This window comes from Prionailurus viverrinus, chromosome C2, assembly GCF_022837055.1.
Source record: "Prionailurus viverrinus isolate Anna chromosome C2, UM_Priviv_1.0, whole genome shotgun sequence".
Classification (NCBI taxonomy): Eukaryota; Metazoa; Chordata; class Mammalia; order Carnivora; family Felidae; genus Prionailurus; species Prionailurus viverrinus.
In genome coordinates this window covers 11,401,184-11,419,948 of record NC_062569.1, presented here as the reverse complement: position 1 = coordinate 11,419,948, position 18,765 = coordinate 11,401,184, and the positions used below count along the sequence as shown (strand labels likewise).

Below are 18,765 nucleotides of genomic sequence, written 5' to 3'. Positions count from 1 at the left end.
CTGGAGCCTGTTTGAGATTCTGTGTCTCTCTCTCTCTGCCCCCACCCCCCCTCCCACGGGTGCTGTCTGTCTGTCTCTCTCTTAAAGATGAATGAACATTAAAAAAATGCTCAGGTGATTTAATAGTGGATCAAAGTTAATGGAAATACAATATTCACAAAATATTTTCCAACTTTAAATAAAAGGAAGTACAGTAGTATAAGTGTAAAGAGTACCATCAACATAGGTCTTTGCTTTGTCAGGGAGGAGGTCCTTAAAGGTTAGTTGGGGAACAACAGGAACTTCTTGAAAACTTACAATTTTAATGGAGCTTGAATCAGAAGTTTCAGTGCCTTTTAATTAATTGTATATAACAACTTATTCGTGCATGTTAAGTCAAGGATGGTAGTTTTCTGTATGAATCTGGCCCTACCCCATACCCTTGGATAAAAAAATAAATATTTTAACAGTGAAAGATAGTTAAGCTCTGTTTAGAAGATTACTATTTGAGTCAAGTCAAAGGGTTTTTCTTTGGTGGCAAATAAACAATAATAGAGAATGGCCATTTTTTCTGGAATTCTTCGAGCACATTGGGAGTATCATATGCAGTAGTGAATGCCAGTAACTGTGCTTCCACAGGATGGCAGTGTGGTCACATTTTCATGATGTAATAAATGATTTACAACACTATTGGTATCGTGCATTTTCTTAGAGTTCATTACTCTGATGGAAAGCTTTGTTCTTCTGGTTAAAAGGGTAAGAAAAGTAGGCTAACATGGATGGATTGAAAGTTGTGATAGTCGTAGGTAGTAATTTGGTCAAGTTTCCTAGAGAGTTCATAGGAACAATTAGTGGGGAATGGTTGCTATCTATGGGTTTGTGTTGTTGAGGTCTTCTTAGAACATTAGAGAATGGTACAGATGTTGTCCACTGTCTCTTCAGTGCTCATGTCAAGAAGAGATCTCTCACTCCTTGAAGTTTTTATAGAGCTAGGGTTTTGTTTTTGTTTTTTTAACCTTTGTGACATGTATTTGTTTCATTGTATTATGGTTATTTGTGTACATCTCTGCTTTTCCCAAATAGATGTCTAACGCTTAGAGGATAGGATTGAGGATCCTCTAATCCTCAATTAGAGGATGGGATCTTAATAGGGTTTTTGTATCCTTAGAATGCCTGGACGATAATTACATAAAGTTAATATTTGAATGAATTAATTAGGTAATTTTTAAACACACTGTTAGATGCTGTTGTACAAAGCGTGGAGTTCACTTTGTAGTGAAGTTAAGAATTGAGCGTTATTTCACTATTTCTTTCTACTCAAGTATGTCTAATTCTTATTTTCTGTGTTTTAAAACATGGGTTTTGTAAATGGGATTTAAACTGAGGTACAGAGATGTGTATCTAATTTTACGGATTCAAGGAGGAGGACAGTATTAAGTAAGATGAGTTTGTGATATTTTATATTACCTGGCAAGCAGTCCTGACTTTAATTTAATGGAAGTACTGTCTACGTAGTGAAAAGTGCTATGAGAAGGAACATCTGTTCCCCTATGTAAACATCTCAAGATCAGTGATCCAAAAAATAGGAAATATAGGGAAACATGAATCCAGTTCTCTTAAAAGAAAATGGTGATCTTTGGATTATTGCGTATATCACATTTATCAGCTTTGTATCACTGGTGCAAATCTAATATGTATAGGAGTATTCAAAGGTAAAATATTGTTGAACTTATTTCTATTAATTTAGTTTAATTTGACATTAACCTCTGTTTACAAAATAATACAAATTCACATCCCACCTGGTGTTTTATGTTATCTGAGATTGAGGTTCTTTTTCTTGAATGCCTCTCCATCACTCATTACTAGTGCATCTGCTTCTGTATAGTTTTTTTCTTTACTAATGGTAGTGTCTCTATGAAGTTGCATAAAAACACTGAATTGAGAATATTAGAAGGTTTATTCTTCTTTTTGAATAAGTCTGGAAATGAACTTGAGCAAATCCCTGGGAGGAAACTTCAGTAGTTCCCAAGCAAGTGATTGCTAAAGTTTTTATATCGCCAAGCATAGTATAGTCCCATTTGAAGAGAGAGAATATGCATATGAATGTGCTTATGTGTGCTCACCATATCTTTTAGTGATTAATTCTGGAAAAGTAATTATTAAATGACTTAGGGAAGTAAATCAGGCTAGAGACTTTTACTTTTTACTTTTTGTTTGTTGTTACTTTTACATTTAGAACAAACTAGTAATCCATAGAGACAGATGAAGATTTGTATTTACCTTCTGGAATGGGGGGAATAGGGAGCAGCTACTTACTGAATATGGAGTTTTCTTTTGGGGTGATGAAACTGTTTTGGGGCTAGAGTGGTGGTAGTTGCTTAACATTGTGAATGTACTACATGCCTCTAAATTGTTCACTTTTAAATGATTATATATAAATTTCATTTCAGGTTTTTTTTTAAAGGCTTTACTTTTTTGTTCAGCATGTGCCATTTATCATACTTAATCCAAATTCTGTGACAGTGTTATAACATTCAGTGTTCATTAGTATTTATAAGAAAGAGAAAACTAGCCTAAGAGGTGATGGTGCTGTTTGGACATAAGTAGACTTAACTGTAATTAAAATACAAGGTTTTCCCATGCCTGGCCTTTCTAGATGTGCCTCTCTCTGTTCAGTTACTGTCTAGGGTTTGATTTTGCAGCTCTAGGTGCCTAATAAAAGGCCTGTCTAATAAAAGAATCTTAGGTTATTGTTCGGGGGGGGGGGGGGCAGTTTAATCTACAAATCTTTTTGGCCAAACCCCTCATTCTGTAGTGAGGAAACTGAATGTTTTATTAGGTAGTTCAAAATCAAGATCACTCATTCCCATTTTTTTTCTGATTCTGCCTTTATGACTCTGTGCCAGGTGATCTACACAAGGCTGATAGAAATATACTGCTAACTAGAAATCTCATCAAACAAACTGAGCCACAGTTTAAGTCCCATAATATAGAAATTCTGATTTACTTAGCTTTTATTGCATTTGTATTCAAGTACCTCACTGAGGATAATTTCATTCCAACATTAATATGTCTGGAAGGTATATTATTAGGTGGATTACTTCTGTAGTCTCATCTAGACAACCAGTTCTCCATTAGCTTGAGGATATTGGGAACTTTATTCACATACACTGGTCCTTCCTATTAAATTTACTTGAACTTCTTATCCTTTTCCTAACACTGTAGTCATCTCTAATGCAGCTTGAGAGACAACTTAACATTTGAACCATTAGCCCATGATTTACCTTCTACGGATGGGTTTCCTTTGAAAGCAAATAAACTCAACTAAATGTGGGGGAAGAGAAATGTATGCTGCTGAATGCTATGCTACATACAGTGTAGAATATGGATATATATACTTCTAACAGTTCCCTTCCTAAATACACCCCAGTCTTTTCCTAGTAGAATACTTTATTTGCCAACAACTATTGACTATGCTTCATAAAATGTTGTGAATAAGCTTTATAAGCGGAAGTTTTCATATTAACTTATTTCAGATGGGTTTATCTTCATTTCTAAATAATTTTCAATTACAGTGATTCTAAATTCTAACTTTCTCTGTAATGAACTTAATTTAATAATGACCTGTGAACATCTAAATGCAAAACAAGTCTGTTACACAAATTCTAACCCCTCCCCCATTTCCCTATACATTTATGTTGATATGTAAGCCAAGAATACTATAATGTACTCAGTGCCAAAAGCAAATAATTTTCCTTTATTAGACCCTAAAAAATTCATTAACTAGTCTATTTTATGGCTTAACTTCTGTATACTTAGTCCTTTTCTTTTATGACAGAAAACTTTGTGGACAGGGTTTTTTGTTGTTTTTGGTTTCTTAGATGTACTGTTAGAATGTTAGACTATAAAAAGGATGTGGAATACTTGAGAGCTTTTGAGACAATAGCAGCTATTCATGTATGATGAGGATAAGTATTCTTTATCTTTAGGTCATGCTTCAGAGTAATGCCAATAGGAATAGTGTTTACTTATTTATGTATTACTTAGCTTCTGGGTCATGTCAGTTATTAATGATATATTGAAAACTTGATTCCATTTTAAAATGGAAAAGGAAAGCAGCACCAGTCTCCTAAACTGTTCTAAATGATATTTTGCAAAATTAAGTACTTAACATTTTTTTAAAGATTGGCAGAAAGAATTCTCATGATTTATGTGATTAACCATCAAATATCTATCGAATAGAGCAGTCATTTCAAGATTCTGTTCTTAAAATAAGGTTAAAGTTTGTTAAAAATGTATGAGTTATGTTTGAAGTACTTAATGGTAGTAGTAAATTATCCTTATTTCCTATTTTGTCTTTATAGCATATAGCACTTTCTACATTGTGGGTTTAATATTATCCATGCAGATACCCTTTGTGGGATTCCAGCCAATCAGGACAAGTGAACACATGGCCGCTGCTGGTATGCAAAAATATTTATTTTCCCTTTTCTGAATACATGAATGCATGACTGACCAGTCTTCAAGGGAATGAAGTTTTTTTGGTGTTTGTTGTTTTTAATTTTCATCATACTGGTTCTGAAACATTGCCACTATAAAATGTGAATGTCTGTTCTTGAGACTTTTCTGATACTATGTTCCCAAATGTGCCTATTTTCCTAACTACTGTTGTTTTGAAAAGGGAGACTATCCCTTTTTGCATAATCCATGTTATTTGCAGACACTAAATAACATATGTTTTGTTTAAACAGATATTAAGTAGCATATCTGTACACTGAGTTTACTGTACCACTGGGTTTGCATTTTAGCACATTTAGAAAGAACATGGTATAAATGTTTATGTCCCTTACATCTCCCTAGAATATTTTATCCACTAACTGAAATTAATGGCTTTAATACAATATTCCTCCATATAAAAGACTACTTTGCCATTATTAATCTAGGTTACAATTAACAAGATAATGGGAGATCTTTGAATAAAACTTCAACAGATTCTCAACACAAGGTCCATGACACCCATAGGAAGTCTGTGGGTAGTTATTTTATTTGCAACATTTTATAAGTATCAGAATGTTTAACTCTCTGAGGGGATGTTCCATAGCTTTTATCAGATTCTAAGTTAGAATCTTGAAACCCATCCCCTCCAAATAGGTTAAGAACCCACATCTTACTGTTACATAGCACTTTATGAATACTTTTACTTACATTTCTAATTTTTAAAATATATTTATTTATTTTTGAGAGGGAGCGAGTGGGGTAAGGGGCAGAGAGTTAGAATCCCAAGCAGGATCTGCTCTGTCAGCACAGAGCCTGTCGCTGGGCTTGAACCTATGAACCATGAGATCATGACCTGAGCCAGAATCAAGAGTTGGACGATTAGCCAGCTGAGCCACCTAGGCACCCTACTTACATTTCTAATTTGATATTATGAAATTACCAACTAGTTTGATAGAGAAATGCATATCCAGTTTTGAGTATATATCATTTATAGCAGTTATCTCACTTTTTATGTATTTGGGTTATTATTTCCTAAAATCTGAGTCTTTGATTATACCTTACCTAACCATTCTAAAATGGTTAAAATTGTGAAAAATAACTTTCATTACTAAATTTTTTTAGAAGAAAAGTCAATATGCCATGTTGGATTTTTAGAGTTTTTGTGTCTTTTAGTTTTACACCTAGTGCTTTTGTATTATGTTTTGTACATTTTGACAATTAAATACTTTTTGCTATTCCTACTTTAGTTTTATCTTAGCACTCACCCTTATGTTTAGTAATTTAGAGTCTTACATAAGTGTGTAATTGAGGTCATGTCCTGTCACTCAGCTATAAACAGTAACTATTAGGATTCTTCTGATCCAAGTCATTTGTATCCTTCAGTAAATCTTAGAGCTATTTTTTAGTGGCAATTCTATATTTTTTTCTCCCTAGAAAACATGTTACTAAAATATGGGACAAGAGAGGAGTTTAATGTGATAAATAGGCTCTAGTTATTGAAATGAGATTTTTCTTAACTGGTCTGTGTATGGGGAGTCTGATCATGTAAAAAAAATATATATATATATATATATAATTTTTTTTAATTGGTTAACTGTCATTCGACAAAGGAAATGTTGGTTAGATGAAATGACTAGTCTTTGATATGTAAAGTACAGGGTATTCTAAGAAGCTCATCTAAATTAACATCTTAAAATATCTTTGGGAAAGTGCTTTGTTGATTATTTATATCACCCTTTTCTTTAATCAGGTGTCTTTGCATTGCTGCAAGCTTATGCTTTCTTGCAGTATCTGAGAGACCGATTAACAAAACAAGAGTTCCAGACCCTTTTCTTTTTGGGTGTATCACTAGCTGCAGGTGCTGTGTTCCTTAGTGTCATCTATTTGACTTATACAGGTAGGTGTCATAACCTATAGAGTGCAAATCTTGTCTCTAGATTATTCGAAAAGGTAATTCTTCTACAAATTTTGTGCACTTTTCATTTATCCTAGTAGTTCAAATACTGTGCTTGTATTTACAAACAATATGAAAATAATAGTCAAAGGTTCTAAAATCTGAATAGCACTATAAATTTTGATTTTTTTTTTAACTGTACCTAATTTTGGTGCTTCAGGCTCTGATAAATATACTTCCAAACACCCTTCTCTTGATAGATGAACAGGCCCAAACTGTATAAAATTCAAAGTTTCCAGTGTTACTTACTGCAAACTTGCCCTTTCTTGTGTGTATTACACTCTTTCTGTCTCTTTCCAACTTTTAAACACTCAACCAAATCAGTTTCCATCTGCTTCTGGCATAGCTCAAAACCAAGAAGGATTAATTGACAAGAGTAAAGGCAAGAATGTTTAAAATCATCTTTGAACTTTATCTAAATTTGGCACACTGCCTTAAATAATTTAGACATCTTCCCCCTTTTTAAGTTATCAAATGCTATCTTAATGTCTTAGCTTTATTTACTAGTCAACTAGAAGTTTAAAGGAGAATGGGAAAACATTATACAGTTTTATCTGTTGACTTTTTGTATATCTCTGGAAATGTGATTGCCATGGATATTTGTCTTTATATGATTACTAACCTTATTTTGCCTGACTGCCAGCTGTATGAAATATGTTGTCACCTATAAAAGAAAACTGAAATTCTTTTAATATTAATTTAACCCATAGCAGTCAATAAACATAAACAATAAAAAGGCAGATTGATTTCCTCTCCATTTTTTCCTTCCAAGGTTACATTGCACCATGGAGTGGCAGGTTTTACTCATTATGGGACACTGGGTAAGTGCAGATACGTTATTTGCCCTCATACTACTTTAAAATACCTTTTTTCCTCTGTTACATGTCAGTACTTGGGCAGCGTTTCTTAAGTGTACCTAGCATATACTAGTTCGGTAAATGTTGACTCCCTCGTAATTTATCTTTGTTTAAAATTCCTGTTTAGAATACACCTTTAGTATGATACATGTAATTCATGCATTTCTTTTCTATAGAGTCAACTCCTTATTTTAGTTTTGTTTGTCAGAACATTTAGGGTAACATTTGTGCCCTTTTAATGATTGATTTTTGTTTTTAACCATTATATTGTTTCCATCTTCTAATAATATTTAATTTTTAACTCTTAAGGTGCTATGTTATAAGCCCATATGCCATAGATAGGAAGGAAGAATTTAAGTTTTTTCCTAATACCACGTTATCCTAAATTCCTTGATAGTTTTAATCTATCAAATACACTTGAGGATACTTTTTGCATTTTTGAAGAGTGCTATTATAAAATGAATTAATAAAAATTTTGGTTTTAAGTTAGACATCTAGTTCAATAAAACCTGTCTCTCAAATCTTTTCCTAAGGATAAGAGTATACGCTGCTGATGGTAATTTATCTTTGTTTCCTCTTTCCGCTTTTCTGTCTTCTTTGTTATTCCCTATGTGGCCTAATAAATCTATTAATAAAAAATTTATTGACTGGGCCTGCCCTTTGATGTGATACCAAAAGGGTTCATACCCAGGTCTAATTAAAAGTGGAAGCAAATTATTTATAAATGACTGAAGCTGACATTTAGACACATATTTCAAGAGATCGTGGATCACCAGAAAGTTTGGGGGAAATCCCTGGTTGTAGACAGTTACTCTGAATAGGTCAAATTACAAGGTCAAATTTTTGTAAGTAATTTATTTGACTATTTTGGGATCCCAGGGTATTTCAGGAGTAATTTGTCCTCTCCGTTTCCCTCACCTACATTTGCATCATTTTGTTAGGAAACGTATTATGGCAATTTGGTACCTTAATAGATAAGGTATTTCTGCTAGTAGTAAGTCCAAAAGAATGAAACTTGCTGGTACAAACATAGGAGATGGTAAGCAAAACTTCAGGAAATTCCTATTTGAGCAAAGATTTTTGTATTAGAAGTCAGAACCAACACTTTTATAACTGGTTTTGGAGAACTCTTCCAGTATTAGGGGTGGCATATTGGTTTTTAGTTTTACCCATGTAGACTAGATTTATTTCTAGTTAGCAGGTTACATTGGAACATACTTTTAAAGCAAGAACGGGTGGGGAATAGGAACCATATTTACAGTCAAAGGAAATTTCTTCATCTAAAAGGAACTCCTTCCTATTTTAATTTTAAACAATATTAACTTTTTAAATACCAGGTATGCAAAAATACACATTCCAATTATTGCATCAGTGTCTGAACATCAACCTACGACTTGGGTGTCTTTCTTCTTTGATCTACATATTCTTGTGTGTACCTTCCCAGCAGGCCTATGGTTCTGCATTAAAAATATCAACGATGAAAGAGTATTTGGTAAGAGATTTTTAATCAATACTTTGATTTGGAACAATTGTTTATTTTCTTTATTGAGATTATCACTTTAAAGTTTTATATCTCTTTGCTGGGGCTATGCATATTCTAGATAAATTTCTTCTCTTATTTTGTGTGTTTAGCCAAGAAAAATTCTGTGAATTTGCATTATGTATATACTCATTAACTGTTTTAATTGAGAACTAGTACATAAATTTTTCATTCAATTGATGATGTTTTCTGAGAGAGTAATGTTATTTATAGACCATGGCTGAGAATTGGAAATTATAACTTTGTTGACAATATAGTCTTTATTTTCTATATTAGATCTGATTACATAGGAAGAAGTTCGCAGGGGCATCCATTGCCCGAATTTCAGTGTAAACAGATGTAAAATTTCATCTTTAAGTAAACACCCTCTTCACTGATAGATTTGTATATATTTCCAACTAAAAAGACAGTAATACAAACTATTTTAATGACATTTGAAATATAAGTGGGCAAAATAAGCAGATACCAGAGACCTTTACAGGATTCAGTCATCGCAAGAAGTATGTTGTGGCTGTTTTGCACATGTTAAAACGTGAAACTTCAAAAAGGTTTTTAACATGCACAGGGTCACACAATCAAATAATTTGTAGTACCAGGACTTGAACCTGTACAAGTATGATACATGAACCATGAGTGACACTCAAGTTACTCTTCCAGAGTAAAGTCAGGAGAGAAAAATAGCACTTGTGCAAGTTATATAACGAAGGATGGTATTCCTTCTTGCCCTGTTTATATAGATCAGTGGGCTCTGGATAAGGCCGTATTAATATCCCGTCATTAAGAAGGATTTAGCTTAAACATTTGCCCACCTCATTACTCAGCAATCCCAATCCCAGGTATATACATACCCAAGAGGAGTGAGTGCTATGGCCAACAAAGGACATGTTTAAGAGTGTACATAGCAACTTTATCCATAGTAGCCCCTAATTAGAAACATTCCAAAGATTATCAGCAGTAGAATAGATTAATAAATTCTTACTTGTTTGTACAATGTAGTATAACACGCAATTAATCAAAGAATAGCATGGGTAGAGACACCTGATGGGCAGTTCAATCAGTTGAACAACCAACTCTTGATTTCGGCTCAGGTCATGATCCCAAGGTCATGGGATCCAGTCCCCCATTGGGCTTTGCGCTGGGCGTGGAGTCTGCTTAAGATTCATTCAGTTCATTCTCTCTCTCTCTTTCCCTCTCTTTCTCTCCCTCTCCCCCCTTCCATCCCCCACCTTCGTGCGCACTCTCTTTCTCTCAAAACAAAAACAAAAGAATAGCATGGGTAAATAAAGAAAAACAATACAGAAGAGAACTTTTTTTATATAATTTCATTTTTAAGAAGTTCAAGAATAAAATCTGAATTGATGTTTTAGAAGTCCAAATCCAAATAGTGATTACCCTTTTTGGGGTGGGGGGGAGGTGCGATAGCAGCTATGAAGTGGGAAGAGGCATGAGGGTTCCTTCTGAGGGAGATATATACAGGAGTCCTATATTTTGGTATTGGTGGTAATTACATAGATGTGTGGGTATGTAAAAATTCATTGAGCTATACATTTAAGGATATGGTATAATGAGTCTATTTTTTAGTCAAAAAATTAGTTTCAAATGAGATACGAGTTCTTAAATCTCTTGACAGTAACTTTACAAGTTCCTCCTTTGGTTAATAAGTTATATTCTTCTCATCCCATTCTTTTTTTTTTTTTTTTTTTTTTTCTTTGTGAGAGGCCAAAAATTGAGAGGGGCAAAGAGATCCCATGAGGGGGAAAGAGAGAGAGAAAGAGAGAGAAGCAGAGCTCACCTGAAGCAGGGCTTGAGATCACAACAGGATCATGACCTGGGCTGAAGTCAGATGCTTAACCAACTGAGCCACCCAGGCCCCTCATCCTATTCTTACTTTAAAGCAGGCTGTAAACCAAATACTTGTACTGGCTTTTCATTGACTGTTTGCTTCTGTAAACTTATTGAGCCTAATAATATAATTCACCCAATATGTTTTCATCTGTCAGCTGTGGATTTCCTAATATGTGATGCTATCGACGAATAATGAATTGTCTTCTTTCCCATAATTAAATTTAAATCATGATACATTTGCCTAAAACTGTTGATATGTAATGTTTAGTCCATTTGATTTACAATTTCTAAATATGACTATTGAAACAGTCAGTCAGTATTAATCAGTTTAAAAACAATTAGCTCTTTAATGAGATGTTTGTCTCTTTTTAACTTTGGCTTATTTTTAGCTTTGGTAGCATTAAATATTGAGTTGAGTTTCCTGTGAGCATCTTCTGAAGTGTCATAAGAGAACTTGTCTTTGCAGTTGCTCTGTATGCAATCAGTGCTGTCTATTTTGCTGGAGTGATGGTGCGGCTGATGTTGACTTTGACTCCGGTCGTCTGTATGCTATCTGCAATTGCCTTCTCAAATGTTTTTGAGCACTATTTGGGGGATGACATGAAAAGGGAAAACCCACCTGTGGAAGACAGCAGTGATGAGGATGATAAAAGAAACCCAGGAAATTTGTATGATAAGGTGGGAATCTAAGTAAGGCCTTTAAAATTTTTAAATATTTTATGTTTTCTACCATGGTAAAAACTATACATATTAAGAAAAAGGATTTAGACAGCCTGTGACATTTCTAGTTGGTCTTGACTGTTTGCCTCAGAATTTGAATCCTGTTTGGTCTTTTAGCTTGAAGAATATATGATGCAATCACAGAAGGAATTCTCATTTCTTATTGTCAGGTTTTCTCTAAAACTCCTCCACTTTTAAGAGGAAAAACCTTGTGCTCTATTCAGTTACATAAAATTTTGCATTGCTGAAACTATGTGCACAAGTGCTTCTCCTTCAGATCCTTATTCAGTGTAAACTTTTTAAATATTTGGTTGATTGAAAAGTAAAATAAAGGGAAGAAAGCCTCTAGTTTGTTAGCAACAAGCGGTTGGCCAATATGATGTAATTCACTTTTAACCTGTCACGTAACAGCAGGAGTATATTTGGTTCAGGAATAGAAAAGACTTGTAAGAATTAGAGCACTTGCTTTGGATGACTGTTTTTGGTTTTTTGTTTTGTTTTGTTTTTTTGTTTTTTATCCCAAGTTGTTACTTATTTTCACGAGGGTGGGGGGAAAGAACCTTTCATGAAAAAATACGGAATGCTTCAGGAATATGCATGTCATTCGCACAGGAGTTATACTAATCTTCTCCATGTTGTTCCAGTTTTAGTACATGTGCTCCCAAGCAAGCACTTGGATGACATATTAAACTTTACTGTTTGAATATTAACTAGGTTTTTAAATACCAATAACCAGTGAAACTTCCTCGTGTAAATATTAACTTTAAAAGTCTTCATTTCATTATTATAAGTCCAATTATAACTCATACAGATTTGTATTAATAAAGCACATTCTTTTGTGGTGGTGGTTTTGTGTTTTGTTAACTAGCCTTGCAATTGAGAACGTATGAGTCTGTTCTTTCAGTTTTGGGTGGGATTTTTTGGTTGTTTTCAAAAACGTAATCTTCACAAGTCTGTTATTTTGGGGTTTTGGTAATTAGAAGATGGATTCTGATAATGCGGGCTTGTCTTCTACCGAAGTCCTGTAGATCTGAATTTTAAGTGGCCATTGTCATTTTCAGGACAAGAAATTCACATTTTCTAAGAAAAGGTTGCCAGAATGAGGCCTATTGGTTATCTCCTTTTGTTTTGTTTTGTTTTGTTTTGTTTTGTTTTGTTTTGTTTCATTTGTATTTAAGTAAAACAGAAGGGCACCTGGATTTGAAAGCTTCTTACTGGAGATATTTTGCCCTGTAATCAGCTCCTGGAATGGGTAGCCTTCTCATTCACATTTAACTTTAGAATTTACCTTGGTAATTTTTAGAAAACCTTGCATCACCCACACAAGAATACCTGAGGATTGTACATTTTCATTCTCAAAGAATTAAATTGGTTTAACATTCTCCCAACATTTTCCCTGAGTGTTTTAATGAAGCAAGGCAAATGATGAACTAGTCTAACCAGTATTTTCTATCTTCAGGCAGGTAAAGTGAGGAAACATGTAACTGAACAAGAAAAAACTGAAGAGGGATTAGGTCCTAATATAAAAAGCATTGTCACCATGTTGATGCTGATGCTATTGATGATGTTTGCAGTCCACTGTACTTGGGTCACAAGCAATGCCTACTCCAGTCCCAGTGTGGTCCTTGCCTCTTATAATCATGATGGGTAAGAAAGTAACTTGGCTACAAAAGGATTTTATACCTACTCTTTTTTTTTTTTTTTTTTCTGTCTCAAAAGATAGAATGATGTTTGTGAGGCCCTGCATTTGAATCTACCACGTTTTTCTTTCAAACCCCACCCCCGCCCCCCCTGCTTCCACCCCAGCTTCTGCTTCACTTGGGTACTTAGACTTACAGAGTATCAGGCCCCTACTAAACCAGAATCTGCTCTTTTTTTTTAAGATAGCCAGGTGATTTGTGTGCATATCTAGCTCTTCATGGACATTTCCCGTCCTCTTGTTGAGGCTTTTAAAACATGAGATTGTTTAATGGTTCAGCGCCTCAAGATTTTAGATTACCCTCTTCACATTTAAGATCTTATTTACAAGAATATTGTGATTCTTTTCAGCACGAGGAATATCTTAGATGATTTTAGAGAAGCTTATTTTTGGCTAAGGCAAAATACAGATGAACATGCCCGAGTGATGTCTTGGTGGGATTATGGCTATCAGATAGCTGGAATGGCTAATAGAACTACTTTGGTGGATAACAACACCTGGAATAACAGCCACATAGCACTGGTAAGAATTTGATAAAAGATCAAAAATTCCAAATCCTTAGCGGTCAGGCTTCACTTGTGATTAAGTAGAGAATGTGGGTAAAAGTATTCTTTCCTGAATTCTCAAAATAACTCTTCACACATTTATTGAACAAAGCGAATTCCAGGTATGCTTATATATTTTGTTTTTAAGAATGGTATGGACTCGGGGTGCCTGGCTGCCTCAATCTATAGAGCAAGCGACTCTTGATCTCAGGGTCATGAAGTCAAGCCCCACGTTGGGCATGGAGCCTACTTAAAAATTTTTTAAAACATGAAAACGAAATGGTATTTATCTAAGTTTCATTCAGAATTGTAGACTGAATTATTTGCAAGGATGTAAAGCCAAAGGTACTGCATTGTATGGGCATGTAAATTATGTCCATTCAAATAAGTAATTTGCATAAATTAAGGTAATCCCCTCTCGGTTCTCTAAAGATTTTAAATAGATAATGGATGTTAAGCAAATGAGTTCTATTTGTATTAGCATTGTAGCTAATCATTGGACATCCGGTAGACTGAGAAGAATATATTTGTACCAGCTAGATCGCTGGTCATCCCTGGCCTCGCACTTCTGAGAAACTGTATTTCTATTAAGCTTGCCAGCTTTTATATTAAAATATTAATTTCATGAAACTTAACTATTAGAACATGTATTCAGATTTTGACATTCCTGCTGTAATTGGCTCTGTTCTGTATAAGTGTTAAGCTTATAAATCTTGGTAAATTTGTTGAATTCATAGCAGATCATTTCTTTAAAAAGAATTCCATGTAAATCAATGTACATTCCATCCAATGTACATTTTTATTTTTAAGTGTATTGTGGGACTAAATATATACATTCTCATTTTTTATTCTATAGGTAGGAAAAGCTATGTCTTCAAACGAAACAGCAGCCTACAAAATCATGAGGAGTCTGGATGTAGATTATGTTTTGGTTATTTTTGGAGGAGTTATTGGCTATTCTGGTGATGACATCAACAAGTTTCTCTGGATGGTTAGGATAGCTGAAGGGGAACATCCAAAAGACATTCGGGTAAGAAGCTAGATCATTGCATATGTGTGAAAGGCAGCTTCCAGTGTCCCAAGTAATTTTCCTATGCTAATTGTATAATACTTGTTTTTGTCATCTTATGCCCCAAATTCGTCCCTCACTCTTACTTTACTATTTATTAAAAATGTACTATGAGCATTTTTCCAGGTTTAAGACTTTTGAAATTCACCCCTGGTACTTCTATTCTCCCCTACAAAACAGTCCTTTCTTAAGACTCTTGCTTTTTACTCTGTCACAGCCTCTCACTTCTGCCCCTTTTTTCCACTTCCATTGCTTCCACTCTGATACTAACCCTTATGATTGTAAACCCGAAATAGGATGGTAACCTTGAAATTGCTGTCTTTGCCTTAATCTTGCTTCCTCTCCCTATCTAACATGACATTGATCATGTCACTTTCCATCTTAAAAGCCTTCAGTAGATTAAGGGCCTTGAAATCAGAGAGACATGAGTTGCAACGAAAACCCTGCACTGTCAGCTTGGTGCTATGGACCGCTTATTTTTGGCCAGTCAGCATCACATGCTTGAAGCGCTAGGTCTCATTCTTGGTTCTGGTGTTATAATGCTGATTAAGATAGCCTAAGATCATCACTGATGGGGAGACCGGGAATAGTTAATTTGTGGTGCCCTTATGAAAATTTTGTGGTAACGTGGATGAAGCTCAGCCTAGTGGTTGGTATGAAATAATCTCTGTAATGAAGCAGTGGTATAAGATCCAAACTCCTTAGCTGGGAATGTAAACCCCTTAATGCTTCAGTTTCCTGTGCTGGCCTCTTATCCCTCTGCCGACTTTTTTCCATCTCAGTCTACTCTAGCCCATGAAATTTGCCTTGTGGTTTCTTTCTTTGACTTATACCTGTACTTATATACTCTTCTCTTTCTTGAATACTTTCCCCACCACATTTGTGTCCACTTTCCAGAAGCCCTTCTCTGGTGCATCTGGGTATTTATTCATCATCAAATCACATGCAGCCTGTTCTTTTAGTAGATTTAAGCTATATCTCCCTCTCAGTTGTGAGCTCATAGAGGATTGGCACCCATCATTGTGGTTTACATGATGAAGGGACAAAAGATGAGAGTAAGATTCACCAGTGACCCAGAATAAAAGAACCTTTCGGGAAAGTGTGTGTATGTGTGTCAAATGACAGGGACAGAGTAAAGCGCTTGATTTTCTGTTCAAATGTAAATGCTCTGATGTTTTCCCTTCAATATGATTTTAAAACATTACTTCATTGTATTAATCTTAATTTTCCCGGTACATGATTTCATATGTGGATTTGCTTTTTAGCAGTATTAAAATTGCGACGTATGATAGCTCCAGTTTCCATGCTTTTTAAATTTAGTGTTTTTGAAATTTGAGAATAGTTAATACATTCACATTGTTGAAAAAATAAAATATAAAGAGATACACAATCATAACCTAACCCCTCCTCCAAGAAAAGCAAAAGTCCATGGTGATCACTTATTATTTTCTTGTGATTCTTATTCAAGCAGGTAAGCAGTACCAAAATACATATCTTGTTTTTGCTTTTTTCACTTCGCAGTAGATCTTGGAGATCTTCCCGTATTAGAATATGGAGAGCCTTCTCCATTCCTTTATTGCATATTTGCACAGTGTGCTTTGTTGTGTGTGCGCACCATGATTCCTTTAACCTTTCCCTACTGGTGGACATTTAGGTTTTTTCCAGGTTATGTTAAATTTATAAATTAATCTTCTAATACCATGTTTTTTTCAGATGTAACTAAATACAGCTTTCCGAAGATATTTCAAAAGCTGCCTCTATAAGGGGAAATAAAGGGGGAAACTGGTAGCTTTGAATCTGTTATACTGAACTGACAGAAATTTAATTTCTTTCTTATAGGAAAGTGACTATTTTACCCCACAAGGAGAATTCCGTGTAGACAAAGCAGGATCCCCCACGTTGTTGAATTGTCTTATGTATAAAATGTCGTACTACAGATTTGGAGAAATGCAGGTTGGTTATATCAGTTCTTACATAATCTTCTTCAAAGGAATAGTTTTAAAGTAGTCTTGTTTGTCTCTAGAAAACCGGATAATGAATGTTACAATTGTGCTGTGAAGAAAAATGTGCTTATCTATAGATTCCGTCTCCCCACCCCTTAAATTTAGATTTCTGAAACTATGAAAAGTTAGGGAGAGAATTTTTTAGAACAAAGGTTTCTTTCCAACATATTAACACTAGGCTCAGATCCCACCTTTGCTTGCCATCTCACCTTTTGACCTCGTGCCTTTGGAAGACATCGTTCTACAGAGAAGTCTTCTAGGTAGGAAACAGTGTGATCTTGAGTAGGTTACTTTGCTGCTGGGTGGGGAATAGCCTGAAATTAAAGAGTTTAGTTACATAGTCACTTCAGATACTAGTTCTATCCCTGTTCTGTTATCATGACTAGTTAGGACTATCTGGGTGAGAGTTTCCTAGGATATTAGAATGATGTGGGTACAAAAGCTTAAGGGTCCATAAAATGAGTGAATGTGCAAAGAAACATGGTGGCAAAAAGAAAACACTGGACCTCCTGCCATAGTACCTCAGTTTCAGATTCCGCTCTGGCTGGACAAGTCACATTCCCTGGACTCATTTTTTTCCTCGTCTGTATAATGGGAGTTGGACTGATGACTTGATTTCTGAGGTCTTTTATAGCTCTTAGATTGCATGACTGCAATGCCAAGTTACATCGTCATACTGAGATTTCAGTGAATACTGCCCAATTTCATATCGCTTTCTGATAAGCTGATGCTAGAAGGCAGAGGAAAAATTGCTTGTCGAACTTTATACAAATACCAGGAGTCAAGATAATTATTAGAATTATTAGAATTATTCTATAGGTGGCTTTTGTTTTTCCATTCTCCTGGTTGTTGTTTTGTTTTTTGAAGTACAGTTGGCAACACAGTGTTACATTCGTTTCAGGGGTACAACATAGTGATTCCACAAGTTTGGTTGTTACACTCACCAATGTAGCTGCCATCTGCATACAGGGCTATTACACAGTACCAGTGATGATATTCTGTATATTCTGTAGGTGGCTTTGAGAAAATAGACAATTTTACTACTGGATTTAGGGCTTTGTTTATGTTTTGATTTTTTTTTTTTTTTTTTTTTTTCTTGAAGGCAACTGCTTGGTCTCTACACTCACATAAGAACGGACCACTTAAGTCATGATAACTGGCTACTTTAGAAAATGGGTCAAAGATTAGTTTCTCTGGTCATTAATGATAGCATTAAAGGACTTTTCTTTCATTTTTGGGGGGCTATCCTTTAAATTATTAACAGTTTTAAGTCATGTTTCTACCATGTGCTCATTCTGATGCGTTCCATAGTCAAGAATAGTAAGTGCTTAAGATAGGAGGATAACTTTTCTATTGTGTAGATCTGCAAGAACAGTTTATTCCCTTATTAGAGTTTGTTTTGTTTTAAAGTTGAATTTGCTCATGCTCTGTGTGAACATAAACTTAGTCTGAGAATTTCTTAAAATCTTCTCCCCTCCCCCCATTTTTTCCTCTTTTCATTCCTCATAAATCCTCCCGTGGTTTGGCTTTTCTAACTTCCTTTATAGTTCCCACTTTCTGGATGTAGTATCGCTGCTTACTTGTGCATTTATTTAACAAATAACACTGGGGAGATAAAGCCACCCTCTGAATAAGATAAAGTCATCATGCAGCTTACATCCTGGTGGAGGATACAGGTAACTTTAAAAATAAATAAAACATTTTAGCAGTGAATGCTAGTAGAGTAAAAGATAAGGAAATAATGGAGGAGACTTCTCAACCACCAATTTCAAGAAAATATTTCCCTGAATAGATGGTGTTGGGCTGAGACCAAATGATAGAAAGGAATCAGCCTAGCGGAAGAGCTGAATGAAGAACTTTCAGGCTGAGGGAATCGACTCGTGCAAGGCCCTGAAACAAAAGAAGTCCCTTCTGTGTGTTTCTCTGTAAACCTATAAAAAGGGCTTTGATGGATCTCATTTGGCTGTTTTGGGTTTTTTAATGCCCGCAGGCTGCTCATCTACTCTAAGGGTGCAGTGCAATTCTAATTCTGCTGTATTTAATTTCTCTCTTCCTGA

The 18,765-nt window shown here is 35.0% G+C and overlaps 1 protein-coding gene and 1 non-coding gene across 2 annotated transcripts in view; one reads left to right on the top strand and one right to left on the bottom strand.

Annotated features, from left to right (window-relative positions):
- Positions 1-18,765, top strand: part of STT3B (STT3 oligosaccharyltransferase complex catalytic subunit B) — a 107,439-nt gene that overhangs the window by 84,131 nt on the left and 4,543 nt on the right. The window contains exons 6-14 of the mRNA XM_047875276.1: positions 4,344-4,442; positions 6,227-6,373; positions 7,203-7,251; positions 8,625-8,779; positions 11,139-11,350; positions 12,852-13,039; positions 13,442-13,613; positions 14,493-14,666; positions 16,545-16,658. Of these exons, the coding sequence (XP_047731232.1) occupies positions 4,344-4,442; positions 6,227-6,373; positions 7,203-7,251; positions 8,625-8,779; positions 11,139-11,350; positions 12,852-13,039; positions 13,442-13,613; positions 14,493-14,666; positions 16,545-16,658 (1,310 nt within the window). The remainder of the gene's footprint in view (positions 1-4,343; positions 4,443-6,226; positions 6,374-7,202; positions 7,252-8,624; positions 8,780-11,138; positions 11,351-12,851; positions 13,040-13,441; positions 13,614-14,492; positions 14,667-16,544; positions 16,659-18,765) is intronic.
- Positions 11,962-12,065, bottom strand: LOC125175831 (U6 spliceosomal RNA). Its single transcript, XR_007156006.1, has one exon. It is a non-coding gene; the product is annotated as a U6 spliceosomal RNA (small nuclear RNA).